Source organism: Urtica dioica, chromosome 8, assembly GCF_054948205.1.
Source record: "Urtica dioica subsp. dioica isolate 48M chromosome 8, U.dioica_male_clone48M_v1_H2, whole genome shotgun sequence".
Classification (NCBI taxonomy): domain Eukaryota; kingdom Viridiplantae; phylum Streptophyta; class Magnoliopsida; order Rosales; family Urticaceae; genus Urtica; species Urtica dioica.
This window is the reverse complement of record NC_142763.1, coordinates 40,993,776-41,020,998: the sequence shown is the minus strand read 5'-3', so window position 1 is coordinate 41,020,998 and position 27,223 is coordinate 40,993,776. Positions and strand designations below refer to the sequence as shown.

Here is a 27,223-nt window from a genome sequence, read left to right as displayed (position 1 = left end):
AAAACTGCTTTCTGATTGCAGATATTAAATTCTGGAAATTCAATACGTTGGGCAATGTTTTTTTTTTTTTAAATCAATGTCACTCAATTTTTGTAACTATTCTTTACACATGAATATAAGTCAAAATTAAATTATATGAAGCCCATAAACGACTATAGAGACTAGGGAGTTTGAACTGTTAGAAATATTATAAAATATTTTGGGAATAAAGACAGATTAAAATTATGAGAAACGAAAAATTACACCTTGATAAAATAGCGATGAACAACAGAATAATAAAGAACCTTCACAGAGACAATATAAAAAGAAAGGAAAAATGTTGAGGACTGTTGGACAGTTTCCTTGAAGCTTTGCTGCTCTCCCACCGGTACAGGAACTCTTGAGCAAGGCTTCCCAGGATACAACGACAAACTCGACGAACAAAGGTACCACAAAGTACACGCACAACGAACTAGAACCGAAGCAGAACTATCACCAAACTCGGACAAAAAGAAAAAAAAATTCTGGGAACAATAAGAGAGAGAAGGAACATTAGGGAATATGAAGGAATATCAACTTCTGGCGTGATCGACTGTGAGAAATGCTCTGCCTTTTATAGGCGTAGAGACCTGAGCAATAGCTCCCAAAAACGTCTGCCATAAACACCAATAATGGCTCTTTACTTCAGATTAAAAGAGAGATGTTACAAGCATGAAGAAAGAAGCTCAACGGACAGACGTTTTGCTTCCTGATGCAAATTAGTATCCACGTGCATGCATGTGGCACGCAAGACCAAGCCCAATACGAAATGAAAATTGCAATAAAAAGATAAGGAACAAGCCCAAGCCCAAGCCCGAGACATTCCCGAAACCCGAAACCCGGGCCCGAGCCCGGCCCGGCTCGGCTCGGCGGCGGCGGCGCGCGCGTGAGGGGTTAAGCTAATCCACCCACACTCTCCTCTCTCGCACTTGCTTATCCACTAAAGGATAGATAATAGTATTTATACACTACCACAACACGCATCCCAAAACAATGTGGGACTGTTGCAATTCCACTTCAACAACATAACATGAATGTGTTTCTTTTAAGCCTACTTCGAGCATCAATTTCTCAAACAAATATTCAATCTTATACCCCTCGTTACAAGGAATACGTAGCACTTCGAATTATTCAAATCCGATGAGTGGATCCCACTCAAATTGTTGCCACAAATCAGCCATTAACTTGGTATTAAATACCAACATTTTCCAACAATCCCCCACATGAATGAAATTGAGTAACGTCAATAAAGGACACGACTCGGGAAAACACGGTGATAGATTCTACGGTAAATAACTGTATAGGATAGGTAGGCAGAGCCTTTGAACCTTCACTCGGAAAGATATGTCATCTTTACTGACTACTCAGTAGACACGATGTCTTTGAACTGTTAGTCGTTTGTATATAGACGATAAACATATCTCTCACAACTATTTTCCATGACTACGGTTCAGTTCTCATGGTTATGTTCATTTCGGCCCTGAACATCCTCCTGGTTCTGCAAGAGCATTTAGATAATTAAGCCCAGTTTAACTATCATTTGAAGCGGCCTCACTTCACTCTCACATAGGTGATTCTTTCTAGAGTAATCCGACATTACTCATTCTAATCATTAAAAGAACTCTGCTTAGCCTCATTCGATAGTCACAATCATAGGAATAGGACGAGAGGTTTCCCCCCACAGTGACCTCACATCGTCTCAACAATTAAGTTGTCCCATTGAACCAAGATCTTGGGATCTCCAGTCAGCACTGTTGGGTTTCCATTGTTTCAACATTAATTTTCATGGGCTTTAGTCCCATTCCCGTGGATGTCTTCTCTACTTGGTCCCTGTTTAACCCTTTGGTTAATGGATCCGCAATATTCTCTTTGGACCTAACATACTCAATACTAATGACTCCTGATGAGAGAAGTTGTCTAATGGTGTTATGTCTTCGATGGATGTGTCTAGACTTACCATTATACATCCCACTCTGTGCCCTTCCAATCGCTGATTGGTTATCACAATATAGACATATTGCCGACACAAGTTTCGGCCAATCTGGAATATCCTCAACAAAATTTCTTAGCCATTTGACTTCTTCTCCGAATTTATCTAATGCAACAAACTCGGCTTCCATCGTGGATCGAGTTATTACCGTTTGTTTAGAGGATTTCCAGGACACAGCATCACCTCCAAGGGTGAATACATAGCCACTCATGGCTTTTGAGTCTTGAATATCAGATATCCAACTGGCGTCAGTGAATCCTTCAAGGACTTCTGGATATCTTGTATAATGCAGATTATAATCACGAGTGAATCGGAGATACCTCAGTACTCTCACGATTCCCTTCCAGTGTTCTGAACCTGGATTGCTGTATACCTAGCCAGTCTACTCACAGTGTAGGCTAAGTTAGGTCTAGTGCAATTCATTAAGTACATCAGACTCCCTATCACTCTCGCATATTCAATTTGAGAGATACTTTCTCCTCTATTCTTTGACAAGTGTTGACTCGTGTCAATAGGAGTTCTAGAGATTCCAGAGTCATCCTTTCCAAACTTATCAAGAATTTTCTCAACATAATGTGACTGAGTTAAGACAAGTCCACTAGTTGTCCATGTAATTTTGATGCCCAATATTACATCTGCTAGCCCCAAGTCCTTCATTTCGAACCTTGAGTTCAATATATCTTTTGTGGACTTGATCATATGATCATTGCTCCCAACAATCAGCATGTCATCAACATACAAGCATAAGATCACATAGCCACGATCAGTGGTCTTAATATATACACATTTGTCACATTCGTTGATTTTGAATCCATTTGACATCATTACATTGTCAAATTTCTCATGCCATTGCTTTGGGGCTTATTTCAGGCCATATAGAGATTTGACTAATTTACACATTTTCCTTTCATGCCCAGGGGCAATACAACCCTCAGGTTGATCCATATAGATCTCTTCCTCAAGATCTCCGTTAAGAAAAGCGGTCTTCACATCCATCTGATGGATTTCAAGATTGCGCAGAGCAGCAATCGCTATTATCAGCCTTATGGATGTTATTCTTGTCACAGGAGAATACGTATCAAAGTAATCAAGACCTTCTTGTTGTCTATAACCTTTGATTACAAGTCTAGCCTTGTATTTATCAATAGTGCCATCCACTTTCATCTTCCTCGTGAAAATCCACTTTGATCCGAGTGTTTTACTTCCGGGAGGAAGATCAACCAACTCCCAAGTGTGGTTTTGCATGATAGAGTCTAGTTCACTCCTTATGGATTCCTTCCAAAAATGACCCTCAACAGATTTCACAGCCTCATCGTAAGTGAAGGGTTCGGCATCAAGCATGTAGGTGAGAAAATCAGATCCAAAAGATTGTTCTATCCTTGCTCGTTTGCTTCGTCTAGGTTCTTCAGACTCTACCTCTTCTTCTAATTCTTCATCTCGTACTTGAGGTATTTCCTCAATATCATCAAGTATTCGATTAGAAGAACTTGGTCCATCTTCCTTAGACTTATAAGGAAACACATGTTTGAAGAAGGAAGCATTTTTAGATTCCATAATTGAATCTTTGTGTATTTCGGGATTCTTATAATCATACACCATGAATCTGTACGCATTACTATGGTGAGCGTACCCAATAAAGATACAATCAACTGTTTTGGGTCCTATCTTCATTTTCTTTGGAATGGGTGCCATTACTTTTGCTAGGCACCCCCACACTCGCAAGTATTTGTAGGAAGGTCTCCTTCCTTTAAATAATTCAGATGGAGACTTATCCATCTTCTTACGAGGTATCTTATTCAATAGGTAATTAGCTGACAAGATGGCTTCCCCCCACGTTTCTTGTGGTAACCCTGAAGTAAGCAACATTGCATTCATCATCTCTTTGAGAGTGCGGTTCTTTCGTTCGGCCACGCCGTTTGATTGAGGAGAATAAGGAAGAGTTACCTCATGAACAATTCCATGTTGTGCACAGAAGGCACCAAATGGTTCAACATATTCACCTCCTCGGTCACTTCGTACCACTTTTATTTTCTTATTGAGTTAATTCTCAACTTCTAGTTTGTACATGGCAAACTTCTCAATTGCTTCATCTTTACTTTTAAGCAAGTATACATAACAATATTTTGTACTATCGTCAATGAAAGTCACAAAGTATTTGTTTCCACCTCTCGTTGGCATGAATTTTAAATCACATAAATCGGTATGGATTAATTCAAGTGATTCATTTTGTCTTTCAACACTATGAAAGGATGTTCTTGTTAGTTTTGCTTCAACACATATTTCACATTTGTGTTTTGAGTCAATATTAAATTTGGGTATACAATCCAAATTGATTAATTTACACAAACTATCAAAATTCACATGACCAAGTCTAGTATGCCATAAATTAGGTGACTCAAGCATGTAAGTGGAAGTAGATGCATTCTCATTAACTTTGTCTTTGCCATGAATGGCGATTACATTCATTTTCCACATGTTGTTTTGAGCATAGCCCTTGCCAACATACATTCCATTCTTACTAACAGCAATCATTTGTCCCTCAAACACAAGCTTAAAACCATGATTATAAAGCAAAAAACAAGAGATTAAATTCTTCCTCAAGTCGGGCACATAGAGAACATTTGTCAGCTTCATCTCTTTCTCCGAAGTTAGCTTGAGGATCACATGTACAACTCCCAAGATGTCGGAGGTGGAAGAGTTTCCCATGTATACTTTCTCCCCAGTTGGAGTCTCGTCGATTGAACAAAACGCGCTCTTCTCGTGGCAAACGTGGCGGGTAGCACCAGAATCTAGCCACCAAGACTTACGGTTACTTCCCACCATATTCACCTCGGTGACCATGGCGACGAGGAACTTGTCGTCACCTTCGACTTCCACAGCATTGGTCTCCTTCTTGTTCTTCTTTGGCTTTCGACAATCCGCGGCGCGGTGACCTTCCTTGTCGCAATTGAAGCACTTGCCAACAAATTTGTATTGGCTCTTCTTCTTGAAAGAGGTCCCCTTAGGTCCAAACTTGTTGGTGGCCTTCTTTCCCTTCGAGCTTTCACCATGCTCGACCACGTTGGCTCTCTCAGAATTGATCTTGAATCTCTTGTCGGAGCCACGGTTGTCTTCTTCGATTCGGAGGCGAACCACTAGGTCTTCAAGACTCATTTCCTTTTGCTTGTACTTGAGGTAGTTCTTGAAGTCCTTCCACCCTGACGGTAGCTTTTCAATGACGGAAGTGACTTGGAACGACTCGCTAATGGTCATTCCTTCGGCTTGAATCTCGTGAAATATTTTGGGAATAAAGACAGATTATAATTAAGAGAAACGAAAAATTACAACTTGATAAAATAGCGATGAACAACAGAATAATAAAGAACCTTCACAGAGACAATATAAAAAGAAAGGAAAAATGTCGAGGACTGTTGGACAGTTTCCTTGAAGCTTTGTTGCTCTCCCACCGGTACAGGAACTCTTGAGCAAGGCTTCCCAGAATACAACGACAAACTTGACGAACAAAGGTACCACAAAGTACGTCGCACAACGAACTAGAACCGAAGCAGAACTATCACCAAACTCGGACAAAAAGAAAAAAAATTTCTGGGAACAATAAGAGAGAGAAGGAACAGTAGGGAATATGAAGGAATATCAACTTCTGGTGTGATCGAATGTGAGAAATGCTCTGCCTTTTATAGGCGTAGAGACCTGAGCAATAGCTCCCAAAAACGTCTGCCATAAACACCAATAATGGCTCTTTACTTCAGATTAAAAGAGAGATGTTACAAGCCTGAAGAAAGAAGCTCAACGGACAAACGTTTTGCTTCCTGATGCAAATTAGTATCCACGTGCATGTATGTGGCACGCAGGACCAAGCCCAATACGAAATGAAAATTGAAATAAAAAGATAAGGAACAAGCCCAAGCCCAAGCCCGAGACCGAGACATTCCCGAAACCCGGGCCCGGGCCCGAGCCCGAGCCCGAGTCCGGCCCGGCCCGGCTTGGCGGCGGCGGCGCGCGTGTGTATGTGCGCGCGTGAGGGGTTAAGCTAATCCACCCACACTCTCCTCTCTCGCACTTGCTTATCCACTAAAGGATAGATAATAGTATTTATACACTACCACAACACGCATCCCAAAACAATGTGGGACTCTTGCAATTCCACTTCAACAACATAACATGAATGTGTTTCTTTTAAGCCTACTTTGAGTATCAATTTCTCATTCATTCTATGTCCGATTTTGGCAAACAAATATTCAATCTTATACCCCTCGTTACAAGGAATATGTAGCACTTCGAATTATTCAAATCCGATGAGTGGATCCCACTCAAATTGTTGTCACAAATCAGCCATTAACTTGGTATTAAATACCAACATTTTCCAACATGAACTTCTTACTTATAATAAATCCCTAGTTTGAACTTCTTACTTATAGTAAATGGTACGAGAGTATCACTAAATTAAACTAAGAATCATGCGTATTCCTGACCATGACCATACGATTGGTATCAGAGCTCCGGTTTCGACGTAAGCTCAATCCGGTCGTTAATGGGATGGAAGCTTTCAATCTTTATCGGCCGGAAATAACGTCCCACTATAACCGAAATTTTCGATTCCAAGATCAGAAATTTCAAGTTCCGGTCAATGTTTCATCCCCGCTTCCGACAGCATATCAGAAGTCTTCCATCTGATAGCGCCTGCCTCCAGAGCGGTACTTCATGTGGCGTAATTTAAGCATTGAAACCAAAATTTTCAATACTTTCGGATTATGATGAAGACATGTCATGCATCAAACAACAAAGTTGAATAACCATGTCATTTGGGATGCGTTTGGACGTTTTTGTTTTGTTTTATTTTAATTATGTTTTTTTCAATTGTCTTTTGGGATGCTTTTCTTTAAAATGAATATGTAACCTTTCATTTACTTTTGGGGGAGAGGTTATGCGTGTAACCTCAGATATTTTAGGTTTTTTTTTTATAATTTTTTTTGTAATTTCCTTTTAAATTCAACTGTGAAATTACTTAACGTTGTGCTAGATGTTTGTTCAATTAAATTATTGTGGCTACTGTTGATGTCGGATTCGGTTCATCAACAATAAAAAAACTATATGTTATATTTAGAGTATAGTATGCATTTATATTATGTGAATCTCAAGAATTCGTTTTATAAGAATCGAAGTGATGATAATTTATCGAAAATAAATTACAGAAAGTAAAGAGGGGATATTTGCTCATGAATATGTGATATTCTATAGAAGAGAAAACTACCTTATTGAAGGTAAAACCTCTCCTATAAATAGAGCCCTCATTCTTCACATTTCATTCATCCCAAGTTTTAGAGATTGAGAGCTTCTCTCTCTAGCTTGGCCGCCCCTTCCCCCTCTCTCTCTAGTTTTCTTTTCGTTTTTGTTTTGGCACCTAGGTCCTCATTTAACCTAGTATTTTTAGCTCTTCGACTTTGAGACTTGTTCTCGAATCGTCATGTTTAAAAGTTCCCACACACTAATTCCTTTCTTTCTTGAGTGATTTTAGTGATAGAAACTTTCGTGGTTGCTCGAGTTCCCAAGGAAAGAAGAGAGACGTGTTGCGAGGGGTGACGAACGTTTCAACCTTCTGAAGGCTTCTCAACGTTCAAGCTTCTAAAAAGGTTAGTAAATTTATAATGCTCTTTATAGTTTTTATTTACATGTACTTGCTCTTTGTCTAGGTTAGTAAAATTATTTTACTCGTTTTAAAGAAAATTTTTAATTTCCGCCGCTTGCTCGAAGCGTTAAACTTTTTCTTAACCCTAGATCAATTCCAAAATGTTTCATGTAACCGAGCCATGCTAAATCTATAACAGTAAGATTAACTCAACTCTCTTTAGCCAGAGTAATCATCCCGGAAACCGTCCTAAGAAAATTGGGACACATTTGTGGAATGGAAATTCTAAGAGAATCTAAATATTCTAACAAAAGAGGAGAAATTGGAAATCTGAGCCCCGCATTCTGTGAAGAAAATTTCATAAATGCAACAGTATCCTTCTTGGATAGTCGCGCGTTGAAATTCTATCCCAGCAGAGCGAGACTGACTTTCTTAGGTATGTCGAATTCCTCGAAATACCCTTCTAAGTCTTTACCGGTACCGGCTGTAAGGGACCTTAGGTCTCTAGAGACCTCGTCTAATTTCTCGCGAGTCGACATCTTTTATTAGTTGAAACCAAACCCGGAAATCTCACGAAATGCCCGAGCTGAACTCAAAAGAATTTGGAGAAGACTGGGTCGAACTCAAGAAACTAAAAGACGAACTGAGAAAACCTTGAAGAAATTCTAGAGAGAAAAATTTCTAGAGAGAGAAATGAAGTAGAGAAATGAAAGAGAGAAGGTGCCTATAGATACCTCTGAAACCGTATAAAAAAGGAGAATGAAATGAAGAAATTCCATCCCTCTATTTATTGACGTCAACTGAAGAGCCAATCACATCAATCAGTTCAAATTTTCCACTCAAATAGGAATCTGATCATAGATTTTGTCGAGGACGCCACCGAGGAGACGGGCTACAGCTGTCCTCCAATACATGCCATGCACAACACGCGTCCCAGGCCGCTCGAATGCCTGACACGGATTCGAAATTTGAAAATTGGAGCAAAAAATTGCCTTCGAAATTAAATCCTACAAATTGATAATTAATCTACTTTAGTTTATTTAATAAAATTATTTATTAAATATACTAGGGGACTAGTTGTGGGTGTATGAATCGATCTCACCACATAAATTCTTCAGATAGGCCCAAGCCCACGAATTTGAGCTCGGCAAGTAAATGCAATCTAATTTGAAAGTCCGGCCCGTCCACTTCGTCACTGGCCAAGTGTCCAATAACTTCTCAGCTCCCCGTTAAGACCAAGTCAATCCTACCAAGCAATCAGCCCGGAAGAAACGGTCTTCAATCGGCCTTCTCACCACTCCGCTTCAAGTCAAAATTCACGTGGCACCACAGAATCCTCCAAACCGACCACGTGTCCTCCAAATCAACGGTAGAGCAGCGGCAACCTCGGCTATAAATATATGAAGATCGAGACATTTCGCGACACGTCTCCATCATAATTATACTCTCAATTATTGTATTTTTCTCATTCATAATATCATTGAGCTCGTCACCTCTCCGTTCGTGATCGAGCTCGAACGCAGTTGTAATCAGTCCGATCAGCTTGCAATACAATCGCTCACTTTGTTTCATCTTTCTCTTTCTCATTTGGGCGGCCAAGAGAGCTTCTAGAAGCCTTGAATTTGTTTCCTCTTTTGCTTCCCTCTTGCTTTGGCCGAAATCCCCCCTTCCTTATAGAGGAAATTTGTTTCCTCTTTTTCTTTTGGCAGATATCTTGATACATTGATGCACAAAATAATCTCCCTTTTTCTCCTTTGGGTTGGGCGGCCAAGAAGGCCTTCTAGAAGGTGTTTCTAGATTTTCTTCACTTGTTCATGACAACATAAGAAAAGCCCATTAAGAATTTTCAAGTAAAATTATATGAAATGAAATTAATCCATAAGGCCCAATGAACTTATCATGGCCGAGTATCAATATGTCATCATATGACATTGTCAAAAATTTATTGACATTCATTTCATCTTATGTCCAAAAAGACAAAAAATACCCTTTTGACAATTTTCGTAAAACTTGTCTCGTTCTTGTTTTGACTTAGCTTCTAGTTTAACTATAACTACTTGATATGATTTGTGATAGTGACCTCATGGATCCAAATGAACAAAGCTTGAGCTAAAACACTTGGACTCAAAAGTTCACAAACCTTTTCCAAGTTTAGCTTAATGTCAACTGACTCCACTAAAGAGTTGACACTGAAAATCTCTCGGTTCAAATGAATTTATTTTCTACTCAAGAATTCAACTAAATTGTGATGAGTGGATCCACTGAATATTATCTATGTTTACCCTTCATGAATATCTATTTTCTACTCGAGGTTAATGAACACTCGGTTGGTTCATTTGATCATCGTCTTCGGACGGAGTGGGTGTCAACACTCGGTAATTTAGCGAGCTGATTTCACTTAGCAAAACTTTAGATTTTTTTATTTACTTATCTCGTCTATTGTCCTTGCAGCTAAGCTTGGAGCACCGAAGCCGAACAAAGAATTCGAGGATAAGCTTGCCGCGCTACGAGCTAGTAAGTGTGGATGGAGATATTTCACATCATCTCGATTCTTCACCGTAGGATATTGGCCGAGGTCGATCTTGATCCCAACATCCCAACTCGGTAAGTATCGCATATTTGTTTGTCTTTGTTTAATCTCGTTATAATGGTCACTATGCTAATCATGAAGTGAACTACTTATGTGTCAGGTGAAGATAGTGCAAACAATTCAATAGATGATGACATCGATTACATTGCTAAGAAGAAGAGACTCATGCAAGCCAAGCCTCCTCAAAAGAGCTCGACTTCCAAGATGAGCGAGGGCTCGACTCCCAACTCATTGATCCCGATCGTGGTGGGGACTGAGGAGGCTCCACGGGCTTCGAGTCCGTCCATTGCGATGGGAGACGATCGACACGATGATAGTTCCGAGGTGATTGTGATGGACGAGGTCCCTGTTTCTAAGACTTCAGCAGAAGTCACTCTGCCCAAGATCACGGTGAAGAGGAAGTCGACCCCGACAAAGTCGGGCACGGAAGCTGAGATCGACCCGTCGGCCAAAAATTCCAGAGGGAAGAAGTCTCTGTTCAAAGAGACCGAGCTGACTGTCGTGCCAGAGGACAAGTCGTGAGAAAAATAGGATGAAGTCAGAGAAAAAAGAGAGAAGAGAAAGAAAAGAAGAATGAGGAGAAGAAGAAAAAGGCCGAAGAGAAGAGAATAAGGGAGGTGGAGAAGGGCGATGAGAGGGAGCGATCTTAGAAAGAGCGGGATGAGAAGGGCAAGAACAAGGTTGCCGAGCCCGAGCACGCAGAAGCTACCCCTCCAGCGGATGCTTCGACAAAGTGGGCCTGGGCCAGTGACGAAGTGGACGGGCTGGGCTTTCAAATTAGATTGATTTTACTTGCCGAGCTCAAATTCGTGGGCTTGGGCCCAACTGAAGAATTTATGTGGTGATGTCGATTCCTACACCTACAATTACTTATTGAACAACTGACTGATTTTAACCGAATTAATCTAAATTAACAATGAATCAAACAATAAACTGAAAGCAATAAGGACACACAAGCTTGGTAATCTTGTTCGGTGATAAACCACCTAATCAGATGGACTGATACATTCATGATGAAAAGCAACCCACTAACACGAATAGTTAAAGGTACATGAATATTAAGTTTGACAAGACTCCCCTTCGCAAACACTTTCGTCTTTGACTCATTCTCTGGATTCTTGCAATCTGAGCTCCCCTCATATTTGAGACACCTTCTCACTTTCATCAAATCCCCTCTCAAAGATTGACAAGCACGACAATGCCAAAACACACGCTCTTACACATTCAGTACGACGGTACCCAAATTGCAAGTTTCTTTGAGCTTGTTGTCGATGATGATCTCCATAATAGAAGGACGAATTCAAAGTTATGGCTGCGTGAATTTTACCAAACAAAAAAGCGGCGTCGCTCAAACAAACCCAAGGTGGATTTATACAATTGACTTCCTAATTTCTCGCGAAATCTAATAAGTCGGATGCTGCAAATTTGATCTTATATTCCATGAAAGTCGGAACCAAACCGTTTGTTTAACTGTTTGGTTTCTATTTATGCGGGAAGAAAAGACATAAGTACCTCGATCACTTATTGTTGATTGAACAACATCTTGACGCTTTGACCTTGAACAACTGTAACAGAATGTTTTGCCAAACTAGAACATATGCCACAGAGGATCTAACAATCTCTCTCACTTGGCATTTTTGGCAAAACAAACATAATTCACTTCACAGAGAGTTTCAAGCACAATCTTAGAGAAATTTCATTAATTGGACATAAAAATTAATAAAATATCAAGATTAGACTTCTTATTTCAAAAATATATAAAAATGGACTTTTGTCCTTATTTCGGACAAAAATACCCTTCTGATCATCGTGACATACAATGACGTATGATGTCATACGATACCGTACGATGTCATACGTTGCATACGATACGTACGATGTCATACAATACCGTACGATTCTATACGATATCATACAACGCTATATGGTCATAATTATATTTTTGTCAGAAATAGAGATAAAAGTCAATTTTTAGATATTTTTAAGTAAGATATATAATCTTAATATTTTGTTAACTATCAGGTTCACTTAATAAAATTTCACAAATCTTAACCGTTCTATATAGTTCAAACAAAAAGTAAGTAAAAGCAAAATCTTCACAGGTCATTTATTTGAATAAGTAAAAATCACATCAGAGAGTAGAGATTATTCTCTCCGATTCTTTCTTCATCTTCTTCTTTGTCCTGCCTATTGATTCCAAGATTCTCATAACTCAATACATTAACCTAAGAAGGCATGGGCCGGAAAAAGCTTATGAGAGGACGGCTTTTAATTTGGGGAAGAAAAAGAGGAAAATGAATGGGTTTTATCTGTAATTTTTATCGTTTTCTTTTTTGAAAAAGAAGTTTAATGATGGGTATATCCGTATATAGTTTAATGGATGGGTATCGTATATATTAATATATATATATATATATATTTAATGGATGTGGGTTGAAAAATAAATAAAAAAAAAAGTAAAGAAAAAGAAAATGAAAAATCATAATAGGGTATAGAGCTAAAACAAGCTTTTTATAAATATGCATTCAGCCATCATAATAAATGCATATATGGGTATATCTAATAATTATATATAAAGATTTTGTAGGTTAATTGTGCTGGGTTTCTAACTAAGGAGGATACTACTCCACCGATGTCAAGTACTGGGTGGCTTAGCTCCTTTTGAAGACTTGTAACCATATGAGCAGCGCCTGAGGTGGTTTCAGGCTCGATTTCTGGTCATCACAATAACAGAAAGAGTACTAAATGTCGGTGAACCCATAATAAAAGATTGATTTAATATGCCATAGTCACCAACAAAAGTTATATCTATGATGATGGGATGAAAATGTGAAATTTACACACACCTAATTTCCTTAATTGCAAAAGAGTTGACATTCCGCTAAGGGAAGTGAAAGCTCATGGGCTGTTGTTGACTCCCAGAAGGAGGACTAATCATGACCCAAAGCAGAGAAATGACGATGGAGATCAAACCCGACCACACAAAGACGATGGTGGGAACTTTCCCTCTGCGACCCATCAATCCCTTGGCGAAAGGATAGAGATGGGACAGAACCCAGAAGCTGAAAAACACCCCTCCCACGAGCTTGCTCCACTCGGGAAACGGGCTGTACATGGTCCTGGCGGTGCCGACGGCGATGGCCACGGCGTTGACCATCATAATGACCACCGGAGGCACCATGAGGAAGCTCCAGCGCACCTCGTAGAGCTCAGCGAACTCGTTCTCGGGCTCGCCCTCGGCGGAGCCCGAGGACTTGGCGGTGAGCGTGAAGCTGACGTCGACCCCGGCGACGACCTTGAGCAGGCCCTGGAGCACGGCGGAGGGGTGAGCGCTGGTGCCTCCGATGACCCAAAACTGCTCGTTGCGCCACCAGTCGTGGAGGGTGATCCCGGACCATCTGACCTCGAGGATGGCGAGGAGGCAGAGGGTGAGGGTGATGAGGAGGAGGAGGGAGAGGAAGACGGCGTCGAGGCCCTGGACGATGAAGTGGCCGGTGAAGAGGGAGACGGCCGGGAGGAAGCAGTAGGCGAGGAGGAAGAAGGAGGTGAACGGGTAGACGCCGACGTTGAAGTAGGCGATGCGCTGGAGGAGCTTCATCCTCGGGGAGGCGAAGAGGGCGTTGTTGCGGGACAAGAATATCTCCACCGACCCCGTGGCCCACCGCAGCACCTGGTGGAGCCGGTCCGTCAGGTTGATGGGTGCCGACCCGCGGAAGGCGTCGCGCTTCGTCACGCAGTACACGGACCGCCACCCGCGGTTGTGCATGCGGTACCCCGTCACCACGTCCTCCGTCACCGACCCGTAGATCCACCCCACCCGCCGCCCCCACTCCGTCTTCTCCTCGTAGAAGCACGAGATCACCGACACCGCCTCCGACACCGCTGCCGCGTCCAGCGGCTCCCTCGGCGCCACCAAAGACCCCGCCGCACGGCACGTCGGACCCTCCCCCACTGCCCTGCCCTGATACACGAGAATGCCATATTAGTTTCATTAAGGAAGGACAGACGGAGATTAATTAAACAAATGAAATATTACCTGAAACTCGGCCACTTGGATGGACTCCGCTAGAGCCGAGGAATTTCCGAACCGCTTAGGCACCATAACCGCCTCGACATCCTCGTCCTCCTCGTCTTCCTTCCTAGATTTCTTGCGCCGCAAGAAAACCTTCTTCTTATTCCGTCCCAACCACCCCTGCCTCTCAGTGGCCCTAGGCGGGTCGAAGCCGTACAGCGCGGTGCGCCTGAAGAGACAGCCGGTCCCGACGTAGACGGGCCCCTGAATCCCGTCGAGCGCCCTCATCGAGACATCGAAGAACACGTTGTTGTGGTTGGCGTAGCGGTCGTTGGGGTCGACCCCCTCGAAGCGCTGCGGGAACTGGACGAAGGCGACGCGGTCGGATCCGGAGCGGGGGTCGAGCATGAAGCACATTCCCTCGCGGACGGCGCCGGAGTAGTGGACGTAGTGGTCGCAGTCGAGGTTGAGGACGAACGGCCCGTTGGACATGACCGCGCTGGTGCGGACGAGGGCGTTCATGGCACCCGCTTTCTTGTTGTGGTCGAACCCGGGTCGCTTCTCGCGCGACACGTACACCAGCATCGGCAGACGCATGTCCGTCTCCGTTGAGTCCATCAGGTTTGACCCGTCTGCCGGGGACCCGTACACGGCCTCTGAGTTTGGCGGCGCCAACATTACCTTCACTCACACATTATTAGCGGTGTTTTACTTTAGGGAGAGAGAAGCTGTTATTCACACTAGTGTATACCTGAATAATGCCGGCATGGTCACCTCTAGCGTGGTCAGGCTCAGCGGAGGCCCAAGTCCCCGGCCAGTGAGAGCCATCAGACATCCACGTGGCTTTAGGGACCTTGAGAGGAGGGGTGTCCACCATTTGCATCTCCTTGTTCTTAGAGCGGAGATCTTCGTGGGCGTTATAGGCGTCGGAGCGCCTGCGAATGGACTCGGGGAGGGAGTTGATCCTGACTTTGAACTCATCGTAGTCCCTCTTGACACGCCTCCTCTCGCGCACGAAGTCGACGCGAACCTTGTTGCGCAAGAAATCCCTCTTGGGGAGGGAGAAGTAGGCCTCGGGGTTCCTGGGCTCGATGCGGTGCTTGCGGCAGAAGGGGACCCAGGTGGCGGCGAACCCGGCGGCCTCGGCCAAGGCCTCGAAAGTCAACAGGGAGCCTCCGTCGTCGGAGACGTAGCAGGCGAGCTTCTCGACGGGGTAGTCGGCGGCGAGGATGGAGAGGACGGTGTTGGCGGTCACGAGGGGGGGCTCCTTCTCGGGGTCGGCGGTGGAGACGAAGACGTCGACGCCGGGGAGGTCGGACCGCCCTTTGGGGTTGCGAAGGGTCGGGGACTCGAACCGCTCCGCCAGAACGGAGAGGTCCGCGGAGCGGTTCACGGGGCGCAGCTTGGGGAGCTGGTCCAGGAGCCACGAGAGGGCGAACCAGATCTCGCAAGTCGTCGACACCCCCCACAGCCACATCGCCTCCCGGTTCGGGTGCCGCACCCGCCACGTCAGAAACAGCCCCAGGGCCACCAGCCTTATCGCCACCAGCAGTCTGACAGATTTTTTTTTTTTTTTTTACATAGAAATCATTTAGTGTACTTCAAATAGCCCAAGTTTTCACATATTCTAAATAAAATTGACGCTTGGACAAAGTAAAGGACTGGTATTATTAAGGAAAATGAAGTCGTTAATTCATTTCTAAATTTTGTTAAAATTTTTGAATCTGCTGATTGGTTTGGAAGTGCCCTTAAAAGTATCATTGCTAAGTTTCACATATATTTAAGAAAAGTTTGAATCTTTAGTACCACAAAACGGTCAAGCTACAAGTATTTGAAATGTCCTAAATAAGGAAGGACTAATAATGATCTCAGACATTCAAAAAAGAAAGAAAAATAAATTTCTGAAACAGTAAGCCATGCGAAAACGAATGCTCAGTGCTAAAACCAAGGACTTTAATCTGTTATAGTTTTGACATAGCATAGCACTAAATTTTTGAAAACCTTTAATATAGAGCTGAAATAAAGTGTGTTCACGAAGTTCTAATTCTGGTATATATAATTAATATGATGAACTAGTTTTATAAGGAAAGAAGTAAATATTTTAACATATCACACATTAAAAATAAATAAATAAATCTGAAATCGTAAGCAATGACACCAAAGCTGCCTACATATTCGGTGCTAAAAGCAAAGACTGGAATATTGAAGTGTGTAAATTGACTTGCAGTTCTACTATATATCATATATGAACTAATTGGGGCTACTTCTGAGTTACCTGTAGGGGCTAATGATGGCTGTGGAAACGCCAACCTTCCTAGTCAGAGGCCTCCGATTCTTCTCCCCGAACTCCGGCGGAGGCTCAAACCCGTTGGACTCAGAGCCATAGCCTTCTTTGGGCCACAAGGCGTTTCCATACCCGTAAGTCCCTCGGGTCTCAAACAGCCACCGCGTGTGGTCAAACTCCGGCTGATTCTTCATTGACTTCACCACCGACAGCCTCCGGTCCAGCCTCGGCAGCGGTAACGCCTCGTCCTCCGCCTCCGAATCCAGCCTCTCGTCCGAACCGGAATCGGATTCGGAATCGGCATTCTTGTACGGCTCTTTACACCCGGGGCACTTTCCCTCAGAACCGAAGAAGCAGTCGGAGTAACAATCGGAGCAGATCTTGAACCCGCACTCGCACACCGGGTTTTTGGTCGCCTTCTCGTCGCAGCCTTTCATCCAACAGACCAGACCGGACTTCTTCGCGTTTACGCTCACCCGCTCAATCGATTTCTCGATGACGTGTCCCCTCGTCACGGAGTTGAACCCTCCGGTGAAGATCGTCCCCGAGATGAAGCTTCTCTTCTCCGGCTCAGCTCCGGCGAGTTCCTCGGTGGTCTCGATGCTGGATTTCATCGGCTGGTGGTCCGGCGTCGGAGGGATGTGTACGGTGTAGGAGACGAACTCGGAGCTGGTCACTTCTCCGGTGGAGGCTCGCCGGTTGGCTCGGACTCCAAGCGGGGAGTTCGGGTTGTTGCCAGAGATCGAGGGACGGGAAATCGGGCTCGTTAAGCCGATGCTTCGGCTTCCGAGTTTTCCTCCGGAGGAGACCGTGATCTTCACCGGAGACGAAGAAGAAGAAGAAGGTGATGAAGCTTTCTTCACCATTGTAGCGATTTACAGAGAAAGGTATTTCTGAGAGAGAAATGGAAATGGAAATGAAAACGGGAAATAGTTGCTATTTCAGACAAGAGCGAGAAGAAGAAGGAGATGAAGAGTCCATGAAGAAGAAATGAGAGAAAGCGTGAAGTCTTAAGTGAGGTTACTTTTAACCAACGGTCGAGAAATTTGAATTCGTTTGAGAGGGGTCTTTTTTCGGGGTTTGGTTTGGACTGGACAAAAGAGATTTAATTACAACGGTCGGGAAATGTGGGCCCACTGTCCAGTTTGATTTTATGGTCAGAAACGGTATGATTTTAGCTTGATGATGGACCACATTCATATTAGGATATTTAAGTCAAACTTGACTGGAATATATTATTCACCCACAAAATACAAATACAATATGTGCTTATGATGATATACATACATAATTGACGCATCATCAAAATTCCCGGTGATGATAGATTACTTATGGTAGTAATCACATTATGCTTCAAAAACAATATAAAAGGAAAACTATATAGTCAATGTCAAATAAATATATTATCTTCTGTTCTAATTCTTTATTAAAATTAGTCACTGTTCAACATTACACAATACTTAAACACACTTATTATATTCCTTCAAAAAATATACTTAAAAATAATTAGCTCGATTTGTTTCTTTTATTAAAAATTTTTGTTGGGACATTCGATACTTTTAAACTTTCATTTTTCATAACCTTCAAGAAATGTGAATTTATACATTATATTTTCTAGACTCGTATTTTTTTAAGGTATTCTTCTTCTCACACTAGTGATAAAAGACATTGTAAATATTATTGTGAGTGTCTTACTCGTGTTGAGACGTATTTTGTCTTGGTGGTTCTCGACGTTTGAGAGCAATCGGTATTCGGTAGTTGTCTTGGGTTCGAAACAGAATTACGATGAAAGTTATGTTGATGATGAAGACGATGTAAATGAACAATACTAGTGGACGAGCTTGTATCCCGGAGCTCAAGGAGAATAAGTTGGATTTTTTGGCGATGGTTGCGAACGTGAGAGGCGGTGGTTGGAGAGAGAGAGAGTCAGCGGAGCGGACACGGAATCGGTTTTGGGCTATGAAATTCGCAAGCTCGAGCGGAGAAGAAGAAATATGAAGAAGAAAAGATACTACGAAAAACTGGGGCTTGGACGACACACTTTGAACGACATTTCCTAAAAAACTATCGTCCAAGCCTCTTTCGACACGACGATCCTTAAATAGGCCGCGGCGCTGGACGCTTGTACGACAGTTTTTAATAATGTCGTCCAAGTCATAACCCAGGAGGTTGGACGATAGTTTTTGAACTGTCGTATAACTATTTGTAACTTAGCCAAGGTGGAGATCAGTCCCACTGCGGCGAAGGAGATCTATTATTTACAAAAAAAAATCGTATATAATTATATTTATACGACAGTTTTAAATTGTCGTGAATTACCATTGCGGCTAGAACCAAATATGTCGCGCTTGGGAACTTTGAGCGACTTATGAGTCTAAATTCGTCAAATATAGAAACCAACTTCTAAATACTTTTATACCTTCTAGCGGTTTCAGAACGGAGCGTACTATCGCGAAGAGCAACATAGAATATATTGTACCATGCTCTATGTATTCCCAACCGACGTATGCAAAAGTGAAATGTATATTGAAATCATATATTTCCATTAATTTTGAGTAGGAATCTGTTTTCCTACCAAATAATAGTACTTGATCTTCTTGTGGTCGAAGCTGAAACACAAATATCATTTATCTATGCAATCTTTTAAAAAAAAAATACAAATATGTCAAATTAATTATATATATAATTTAATACTATAATGAAAACAAACACATCTAACACCATGAGACACAATACATACAACATCGCAGTAAAATATGAGTTGATGGATTCATCTGAATTTTGAAAAATGATACAAAATAGTCGCATGATATTAATTGATTAGCAAAAATTCAAAGTTTCAAATATTCAGCAAAGTTGCCAAAACTAGGTAGTCAAATTTTTTTTGAGGCTAAGATTAAATGTTTTCACTCATTACAGTGTTTTCACTCAAGAGAATTAGTTACAAGTTTGACACTAATTCCAGAGAATTAGTTACAAGTTTGTCACTAATTATGGTGACAAACATGTCACTAATTCCAGTGATTTAGTGACAACAAGATATTAAATCCACTTGATTTAGTTACAAGTTTGTAATGTAAATAGAATAAGTAATTTGATGAAAGAAAATACATCCCCCATCACAACACATAAATAAAAATAAGCATGAGTGGATTTATGAGAAAGATTGCTAAAAATTTTGAAATTTGTGTATTTGCAAAAAACTAAAAAATACTGAATTTTAGTTACAAGTTTGTCACTAATTCTGTAGATTTATTGACAAGATTGTCATTAATTCGAAAAACGAATCTGGGGCGGGCTTTGCAGCAGAGCAAGCCCGCCAATCATTATAAGCATTTGAGCTGGAATTGTCGTGGGCTTGGGTACCCATGGGACGTTCAATTCCTAAAGGACATGGTATCTCAAATTTATTTTCTTGTGTGAGACTGTGTGGGAAGGAAAAAATAAATCTGGGGGGTTTGAAAAAAGAATATGGGGTGGGCTTTGCAGCAGGGCAAGCCCAGCAATCATTATACGCATTTTGAGCTGGAATTGCCTTAGGCTTGGGAACCCATGGGCAATTCTTAAAGGATATGGTATCTCAAATTTATTTTCTTGTGTGAGACTGTGTGGGAAGGAAAAAATAAATCATATTAGCATGTGGGTTCGAAAAACGAATCTGGGGCGGGCTTTGCAGCAAAGCAAGCCCGTCAATCATTATAATCATTTTGAGCTGGAATTGCCGTGGGCTTGGGAACCCACGGGCTGTTCAATTCCTAGAGGAGATGGTATCTCAAATTTATTTTCTTGTGTGACACTGTGTGGGAAGAAAAAAAATAAATCTGGGGGGGGGGGGGGGGGGGGGGGGTTTGAAAAACGAATATGGGGCGGGCTTGGCATCAGAGTTGGAATTGCCTTGGGCTTGGGAACCCATGGGCCATTCAATTCCTAAAGGAGATGGTATCTCAAATTTATTTTCTTGTGTGACACTGTGTGGGAAGGAAAAAACAAATCGTATTAGCAGGAGGGTTCGAAAAACGAAACTGGGATGGAGTTTGCAGCAGAGCAAGCCTGCTAATCATCATAAGCATTTTGAGCTGGAATTGTTGTGGGCTTGGGAACCCATGGGCTGTTCAATTCCTAGAGGAGATGGTATCTCAAATTTATTTTCTTGTGTGACACTGTGTGGGAAGGAAAAAAAATAAGGGAAAATAACACATTTATACCCTGTGTTTTAGTGAAATGTCGAGTTTAACCTTCAGTTTTCAAAAATGTCGAGTTCATACCCTCTGTTTAACTAAAATGACGAAATTATACCCTGAAATGAATAACAGCGTCACAAATCTCCATTTCATTGATATTAACTCTTATATAAGAAAAACTGAATCAAATCTAAATCAGTACCCTAATTTCCAAATTCTCAATTTTGAAATAAAAATAGCCTTAAATTGAAATTAAATAATCAAACTCATACCGCCTAAGAAATGACTTCATTCCGTGTTCGAATTGTAACTCTAAATCTTGGATTCTCTGTTCGAATATGCGATTTTGATGACTATCAACTATCGATTTTTACCACTTTGCCTCTTTCTGTGTTCTTCACGATTAAGAGACTGTTGTTTATTTTTTAGTTTTTAAATAAATTACATATATGGCGCGAATGAATACAGATAATTGGTGTTTATATTATAAATATTATAGTCAACGTCAATGAAAAGTCAATAAAAAGAATATTTGTGACACTGTTGTCTATTTCAGGGTATAATTTCGTCATTTTAGTTAAACAGATAGTATAATTTCGTCATTTTAGTTAAACAGAGGGTATGAACTCGACATTTTTGAAAACCGAGGGTTAAACTCGACATTTCACTAAAACACAGGGTATAAATGTGTTATTTTCCCAAAAAATAAAGGGTCCATTAGGTATATAGCCATATTTACAGTTTCACATTGTTATATAGTCAACGTTTCGTAAATTTTAGGTAAATAGTCATGTCCATGTATTTACAAGCGTAAAAAGACGTAAATATCCCACCATTTTATTTCAATGAAAGGCCAAATCAGAAATAACACGTCATGTTTGTGGCGATTTACCTAACATTTACGAAACATTTGCTATATAGCAATCTCAAGCGTTTTAGTTGACTAATTACCTAATTTTTTTAAAAAATAAATCTTATTAGCAGAGGGATTCAAAAACGAATCTGGGGCGGGATTTGCAACAAAGCAAGCCAGCCAATCATTATAAGCATTTTGATATGGAATCGTTGTGGGCTTGGGAACTCACAGGTTGTTCAATTCCTAAAAGAGATAGTATCTCAAATTTATTTTCTTGTGTGAGACTGTGTGGGACGTATTAGCAGAGAGATGGGTTACGACAGCATTTATATGGAGACCAAGGGGAAAAGTGGAGGAATAGCACTATTCTGGAAAATTGAAGAATAAATATTAGTTAGAAGTTTCTCCAACTAACACAGCATGAAAGAGTGGCAAGTAACCCGCTTTTATGGAGAGCCAAACCGTAAAGGAAGATCTCGTGGGATTTCGTCTACAGATTCCGAGATTTCCACCGAGCACTTGAAGACTGCCGACTTATCGATATGGAGATTCATGGTCGTCAATTAACTAGGGAGAAATCAAGGACAACGCCATGGTGGCTGGAGCAGAGGCTAGATCGTGCACTTGTCACTCTCCGATTTTGCTTGAGCTTAACAAAGCCTTTGGTGGATTATCAAAACCAAGGTTTAGTTTTGAAAACGAATGGACATATGTGTCGACGAATTATTCGTTGATAATTGGAATGCTCTCAAGGAGGACTATTCGAGAAAAAAATTGCTGCAACGGTGGGGGCAAGAATTTACTGGAAATTTCGAGGAAAGGATTCAACACTAAGAAAGCATCATTTGAAGACTTTGGGACTGGCAGGATAGAAAATCTGTAGCACCGTTTCAGGAAACCAAAGAATCAATTGTTTGCTACTTTGAATCGACGTTAAGTTTATTAGAAGCAGCGATCGAAACAGTTTTGGCTACTGTCAGGGGATCAGAATAGCAGATGTTTCCATGCGTACACGAGCTCGAGAAGGAATAATTATCAGATAACGAGGCTGCAGAATAGTGGGTGGGCTGGAGTAATGGGCTCGAGGATGCGATGATGGAGTATTTCAGAGAGCTTTTCACAAGATCAGCGGGAAGTAGTGACAGAATCACTTACTGTATTCTTCAACAGATTACGAGAGAACAAAAGTATAACCTGATAGTGCCCACGAGAGTACTGTCAGACAGCGCTTCATTCAGTGGTGGAGTGTAATTTCGCCAGAAAATGTTTTGAAGAAGGAGGAGGCTCTAGAATACGAACAAGTGGAGGTTCTTTTAACGCTTGGTTGTTTAAACACGAGGAGGGACAAGTTGTGCTGTGCTGGGAAATCTGGAAAGCCCGAAACAAGAGAGTCTGGAACACCAACAGAAAGAAAGACCAGAGATCACAGAGAAGACCAGAAGTGGTAGCATCAAAGCCTAACAGTGACGCTGCTATCTTCGAAGAGACTCTTTCGCTGCCGTAGCCAGAGATCACAGAGGAGACCAGAAGTGGTAGCAACATGGTATCGCTGAGAGGCCTTAAGTTGGGTCAAGTCAAAAAAGAGTTGAGATAGAGACGGACCGCCTTGTAGTCGTTCAAGCTATGCGTAGCAACGTTGTAATGTTTTCGTCTTTTGGTTTATGTATTCAAGATTGTAAAGCTCTTATGTTAGAGCAAGCCGAGGTTGTTATTTATTTTATCAAATTATCAGCTAGCTCGTGCATCGTGTTCTTGGGGGGTTTGCTGTCCCCAAGACCCAAGGATATTCGTTTGGCTGCTTAAGCCCAAGACCAGTAGTACTATTCATGTTTTTTACAAAAAAGTATAAACAAGTAAATATACAGAAATCAGTAACTTGTTTGGTGTTTGGACTTTGTTATACTTAGCTATGTTCATGGACTTTTCATAAATTATAAAGGTATAAATTAGTGGCCTATTACGTGTAGTTTCTCTTATTTTAAATTTAGAGGACAGTAAATAATTGCGAATATCCTCGGAACTCCCAGTGCTAAACTTTTTTCCTTTATTTCTCGAGAACTTTGACATCATTTTAAAAGAAACATCGAGACTATTCTATTAATATCGGCCTCGCGGAAAAGATACAGAACGAAACCAACGAGAAAAGCTAAGAGACGGAGCGAGCGCTGATCATACACGCCACCCCGAAACCCAAAGCCAGGACTCGAAAGCTAAAAACCAACTCGAGAACTTTGACATCATTGTAAAACAAAAACAAAAAATATTGTCAAAAAATGGAAATTACCTACCACCGAAACAATGTATTTACAAATTTTTCTCAAGGTCCCTAAAGAGGACAATTCTGCGACTGTCTTCTTGCCCCAAGCAAAAGTGGACGAGTTTCTTCCACGAACTTCAGCCGTCCACAGCTACATCAACAGTTCGAGAAAATATTAGTAGAAGAGACTTTAGGATATATATAATAAAGCAAGACAGTGTATATTTCATCTTTACACAGCCTCATAATTCTGATGATTTACTTGCCTGATAATCGACACCAATGAATAGTTATCTTTTTGTATCTTAGTCGTTTATCTCGAGCATTTATGTTTCAACATAGCCCTCAAATGCAATTAAAAGATTTTCTGTTTCATTTTCTCTTACATTTTTTTTATAAACAATAACTACTTATACTGATGAAAAGTCACAAGCCATAATTACACAAAAAGGAGAGTTGAGAAAAGTTTGGCCCTCGGATCCAACGCTAATCGAGCACGCGAACCCAAAAGACCAAGACAGACTCGAAACTCCAAACAAAAAACAAAAAGGGCCAATACACGGGGGAATTCACAACACACCCCTCGAAACAGGAATACAACCAGAATTTACAACCAAAAGAGACGATGAATTTCACCAAATATCACTGAAAAACAGGGAGTACAAATATTCGGAATCAAAAGAGAGGCAATCCCCTATCCGGATCCCCTATTATAAAAGATACGTTTGTCACATTTGCAAAGTACAGAGAAAATTATGGCATCCAAAAGAAAAGGAAAGAAAGTGTACCCTGAATTGATGCTGTGAACTTCAAGATTATCCGGCCCCACAATATCCTTAAGGGTAGAGAAGTTTGGAGAGTAAGCAACAACTTCAAACTTTGATCGAATGCCACGAAATTTGAGTTCTTTGAATCTCATGCCTTCTAATTCGTCATAGTACACAAATTACAGAAAGAACGAAGGAGCATCACTACCGCTTCTTCGTTGTTTATGCAACGAACTAACTGGATGTCCTCGTGCTGATATCCCCACCCGCCTTTTAAGGGTTGTAGTAAAGAATAATCAATGGAAAACAACTTAGACCAACCTTTTAGCTTTCCATCATCATTCATCACCCATATATGCAAACGAGTAATGACCGAAAAAATGTAAAGACGGCCTTCTAGAGTTATCAAGGTTGAACCGCGATAAGCTTGAGATGGAACAGAGTGAATCTGAAATCGCTCTTCATTCAAGTCGAAAGAAATCATGCGATCGTAAATGTACTCGTTGCTATTGTAAGTATAGTTAAAGCGAAGCCAGTGAAGATCTCCATCAAGATAGACTGGGTATCTCAAGCACCCATCCCCAATCACCCCCTCATCGACGTTTCTCCACGAATTTGACCCGAGAGTGTTTATCTCAGCCACAGATTTTTTTTCCTGACTATACACCCTAATCATTTTGTATTGATTGTGCACCAGATTAAAACCGAACCCGAAACCTACAGGCATAATGGTAGGCTGCTTCCAAGAATTACTATATGGAAGATGCACAAACTCACCGGCGATCGGATTGCAGATCACAACCGGATTGTTTACGTCGTGAACGTAGCCAGCGCTGAGCCCCAGTTTATAGAAGCAAAGCAACCCATTGCACGAATTCAAGACCTCGATCCTGTAATCGTTGTTCCACTCCAACTTGACGACGTTCTGTCTCTTGCCCGTAGCTCCGATGCAAAACTCCGTATTGTCGTTGATGTCACAGCGGTTACCCAATCAAGATTTTGTTTCGGTGCACGTCGCGGATCAGTGTGCATACCTTTGCTTGCGCGAAGTGAGCCGTCACGAATTCCCGGTTGCGGATCAGATCGTGCCAGACCTTGCACACGGACTTGCACATCACAATGCCCACTGTCGAGAGTCTCAGAAAGATGCCGAAGAGGACGGTGAAAGGAAGATCGGTTATTGAAACACCAATACCAACGTTTTCTTGGGTTTGGTCATCACTATTGCGCGCCTGGGTTGACTCTCTCTGCCTCTTCATCTCTGTCGGTTCAGTTCATAAACGCGTCAGCGCAGACACACTAGCAACTAGCGAATTAAAAGTAGAAGTGTAAGAGTCACGAACCGTAGCAGATAGCACATAGAAATTTGTGTTCTGTTAAGGATCAACACTAGCCCAATAGAATTTCTAAAGCCCAACAATTGTGAAAGCCCAATGGTCAAGAAGACTAATAAGCCCACTTGGAGAATAAGCACACCATTTAGAAGTTTCTTAGATAAGTGTAGAAGTGTTAGAATTGTGTAAAATCTCAAGACATGTAAAGAATATCCTAGATGTCGGGGAATCAAGCGCGTATCAGACACGAACAATCGCTCTGATACCACTTGTCGGGGAATCAAGCGCGTATCAGACACGAACAATCGCTCTGATACCACTCGTTGAAGATGATTCTCCCATATAACCATGTTAATGCGGAAAAATAATTAATTACGCTGATCATAAGCTAATTAAATTATGGTTATAATTAACAAGATCTAGTTATGTTTAATTAATTTAATTCACGAGAACATATTTATCAAGCAACCGATTTAAAAACGAATACTTACATTGATTTTCGGTTCAGCTACAGAACACCCCTAAACCAATCGCGTACTCCTTGCGTCGTCTTGATGAAGAACTCGAGGATGACACCTTAGTCTTCTGAAACGTAATCTCCGAGACGAATAAGAAAGATGAGTGGACACAGTCTTTATCTCACTAGATCACGAAACTAGGTGTTTCGAGATCTCGCTCTTATTTTACTAAGAATGAAAACGAATTTCCGAGGGGAGGGAGAGGCAGAAGTGCACGACCAAGGGAGGCTAGAATGCACGAATTTTTTCACAAATTAATTGCTTAATTTTGCCTTACCATGAACCCCTATTTATAGTAGTAAAAAGAGATATTCATGGAACCTTCCAGAATATATTATTTCTTTTTATTGTGTTCACACTAGAGTATTTAATCTATGCCATTGGATCTCAACAAGTGAATCCTACTTTTTCTCTCATCCATCAGATCAATATCTATGAGATATTATTCTCTATTCAAATAGAGAATATTTTATTTAGTGAGATAATAAATGAGAATATATTATTTCCCTTTAAATATATTCTCATATAAGGAGAGAATAAAAGACAATATCTTATATTATTCTCTCTCATTTATTTAAACAACTAAAGAGAAAATATTGGTAAATACCAATATCATAAAAGTCGGATTTTAGGCACACGGCTAAGGCAAATTTGCGCAACTCCCATGCCAAAATTCCCAAATCCGATTTTCAGATTTTGTGCAAGGCCCAATTGCTTAAAACCCAATTAATTATTTATTTACTTGGTCCAACAACAAACAAATAATTAATGATTATTTACTTGATCCAAC

General features: G+C 41.3%; 2 protein-coding genes across 3 annotated transcripts; both read right to left on the bottom strand.

Annotated features, from left to right (window-relative positions):
• Positions 1–12,697: 12,697 nt before the first annotated feature.
• Positions 12,698–18,013, bottom strand: CSLD5 (cellulose synthase-like D5). 2 transcript variants are annotated; one of them, XM_089624213.1, is made up of 5 exons: positions 16,512–18,013; positions 14,988–15,789; positions 14,261–14,917; positions 13,071–14,185; positions 12,698–12,938 (listed from the first exon to the last, which is right to left on the bottom strand). In XM_089624213.1, the coding sequence occupies exons 1-4, from the start codon at positions 17,384–17,386 to the stop codon at positions 13,106–13,108; spliced, it is 3,414 nt and encodes a 1,137-aa protein (XP_089480339.1). In that variant the 5' UTR covers positions 17,387–18,013; the 3' UTR covers positions 12,698–12,938; positions 13,071–13,105. The 2 variants fall into 2 exon arrangements, with proteins under 2 accessions (XP_089480339.1, XP_089480338.1); XM_089624212.1 differs by lacking the exon at positions 12,698–12,938 and having other exon boundaries at positions 12,973–14,185.
• A 4,669-nt stretch (positions 18,014–22,682) lies between these two features.
• LOC149389830 (putative F-box protein At1g33530) lies at positions 22,683–25,840 on the bottom strand. The gene is made up of 5 exons (XM_089622734.1): positions 25,616–25,840; positions 24,903–25,536; positions 24,603–24,738; positions 22,857–23,115; positions 22,683–22,751 (listed from the first exon to the last, which is right to left on the bottom strand). The coding sequence occupies exons 1-5, from the start codon at positions 25,838–25,840 to the stop codon at positions 22,683–22,685; spliced, it is 1,323 nt and encodes a 440-aa protein (XP_089478860.1).
• Positions 25,841–27,223: the final 1,383 nt, after the last annotated feature.

Bases quoted from the DNA above. Each gene is read 5' to 3' on its own strand.
- CSLD5 (XM_089624213.1), bottom strand. From the start codon at position 17,386: ATGGTGAAGAAAGCTTCATCACCTTCTTCTTCTTCTTCGTCTCCGGTG. The intron at 15,790-16,511 runs GTAACTCAGAAG...AAAATCTGTCAG, and splicing joins GCCATCATTAGCCCCTACAG to ACTGCTGGTGGCGATAAGGC. The intron at 14,918-14,987 runs GTATACACTAGT...GTGTGAGTGAAG, and splicing joins ACCATGCCGGCATTATTCAG to GTAATGTTGGCGCCGCCAAA.
- LOC149389830 (XM_089622734.1), bottom strand. From the start codon at position 25,840: ATGAAGAGGCAGAGAGAGTCAACCCAGGCGCGCAATAGTGATGACCAA. The intron at 24,739-24,902 runs GTTGGTCTAAGT...ATGACGAATTAG, and splicing joins TGATGATGGAAAGCTAAAAG to AAGGCATGAGATTCAAAGAA. The intron at 22,752-22,856 runs GTTCGTATTCTA...GGGCACTATCAG, and splicing joins CGTTAAAAGAACCTCCACTT to GTTATACTTTTGTTCTCTCG.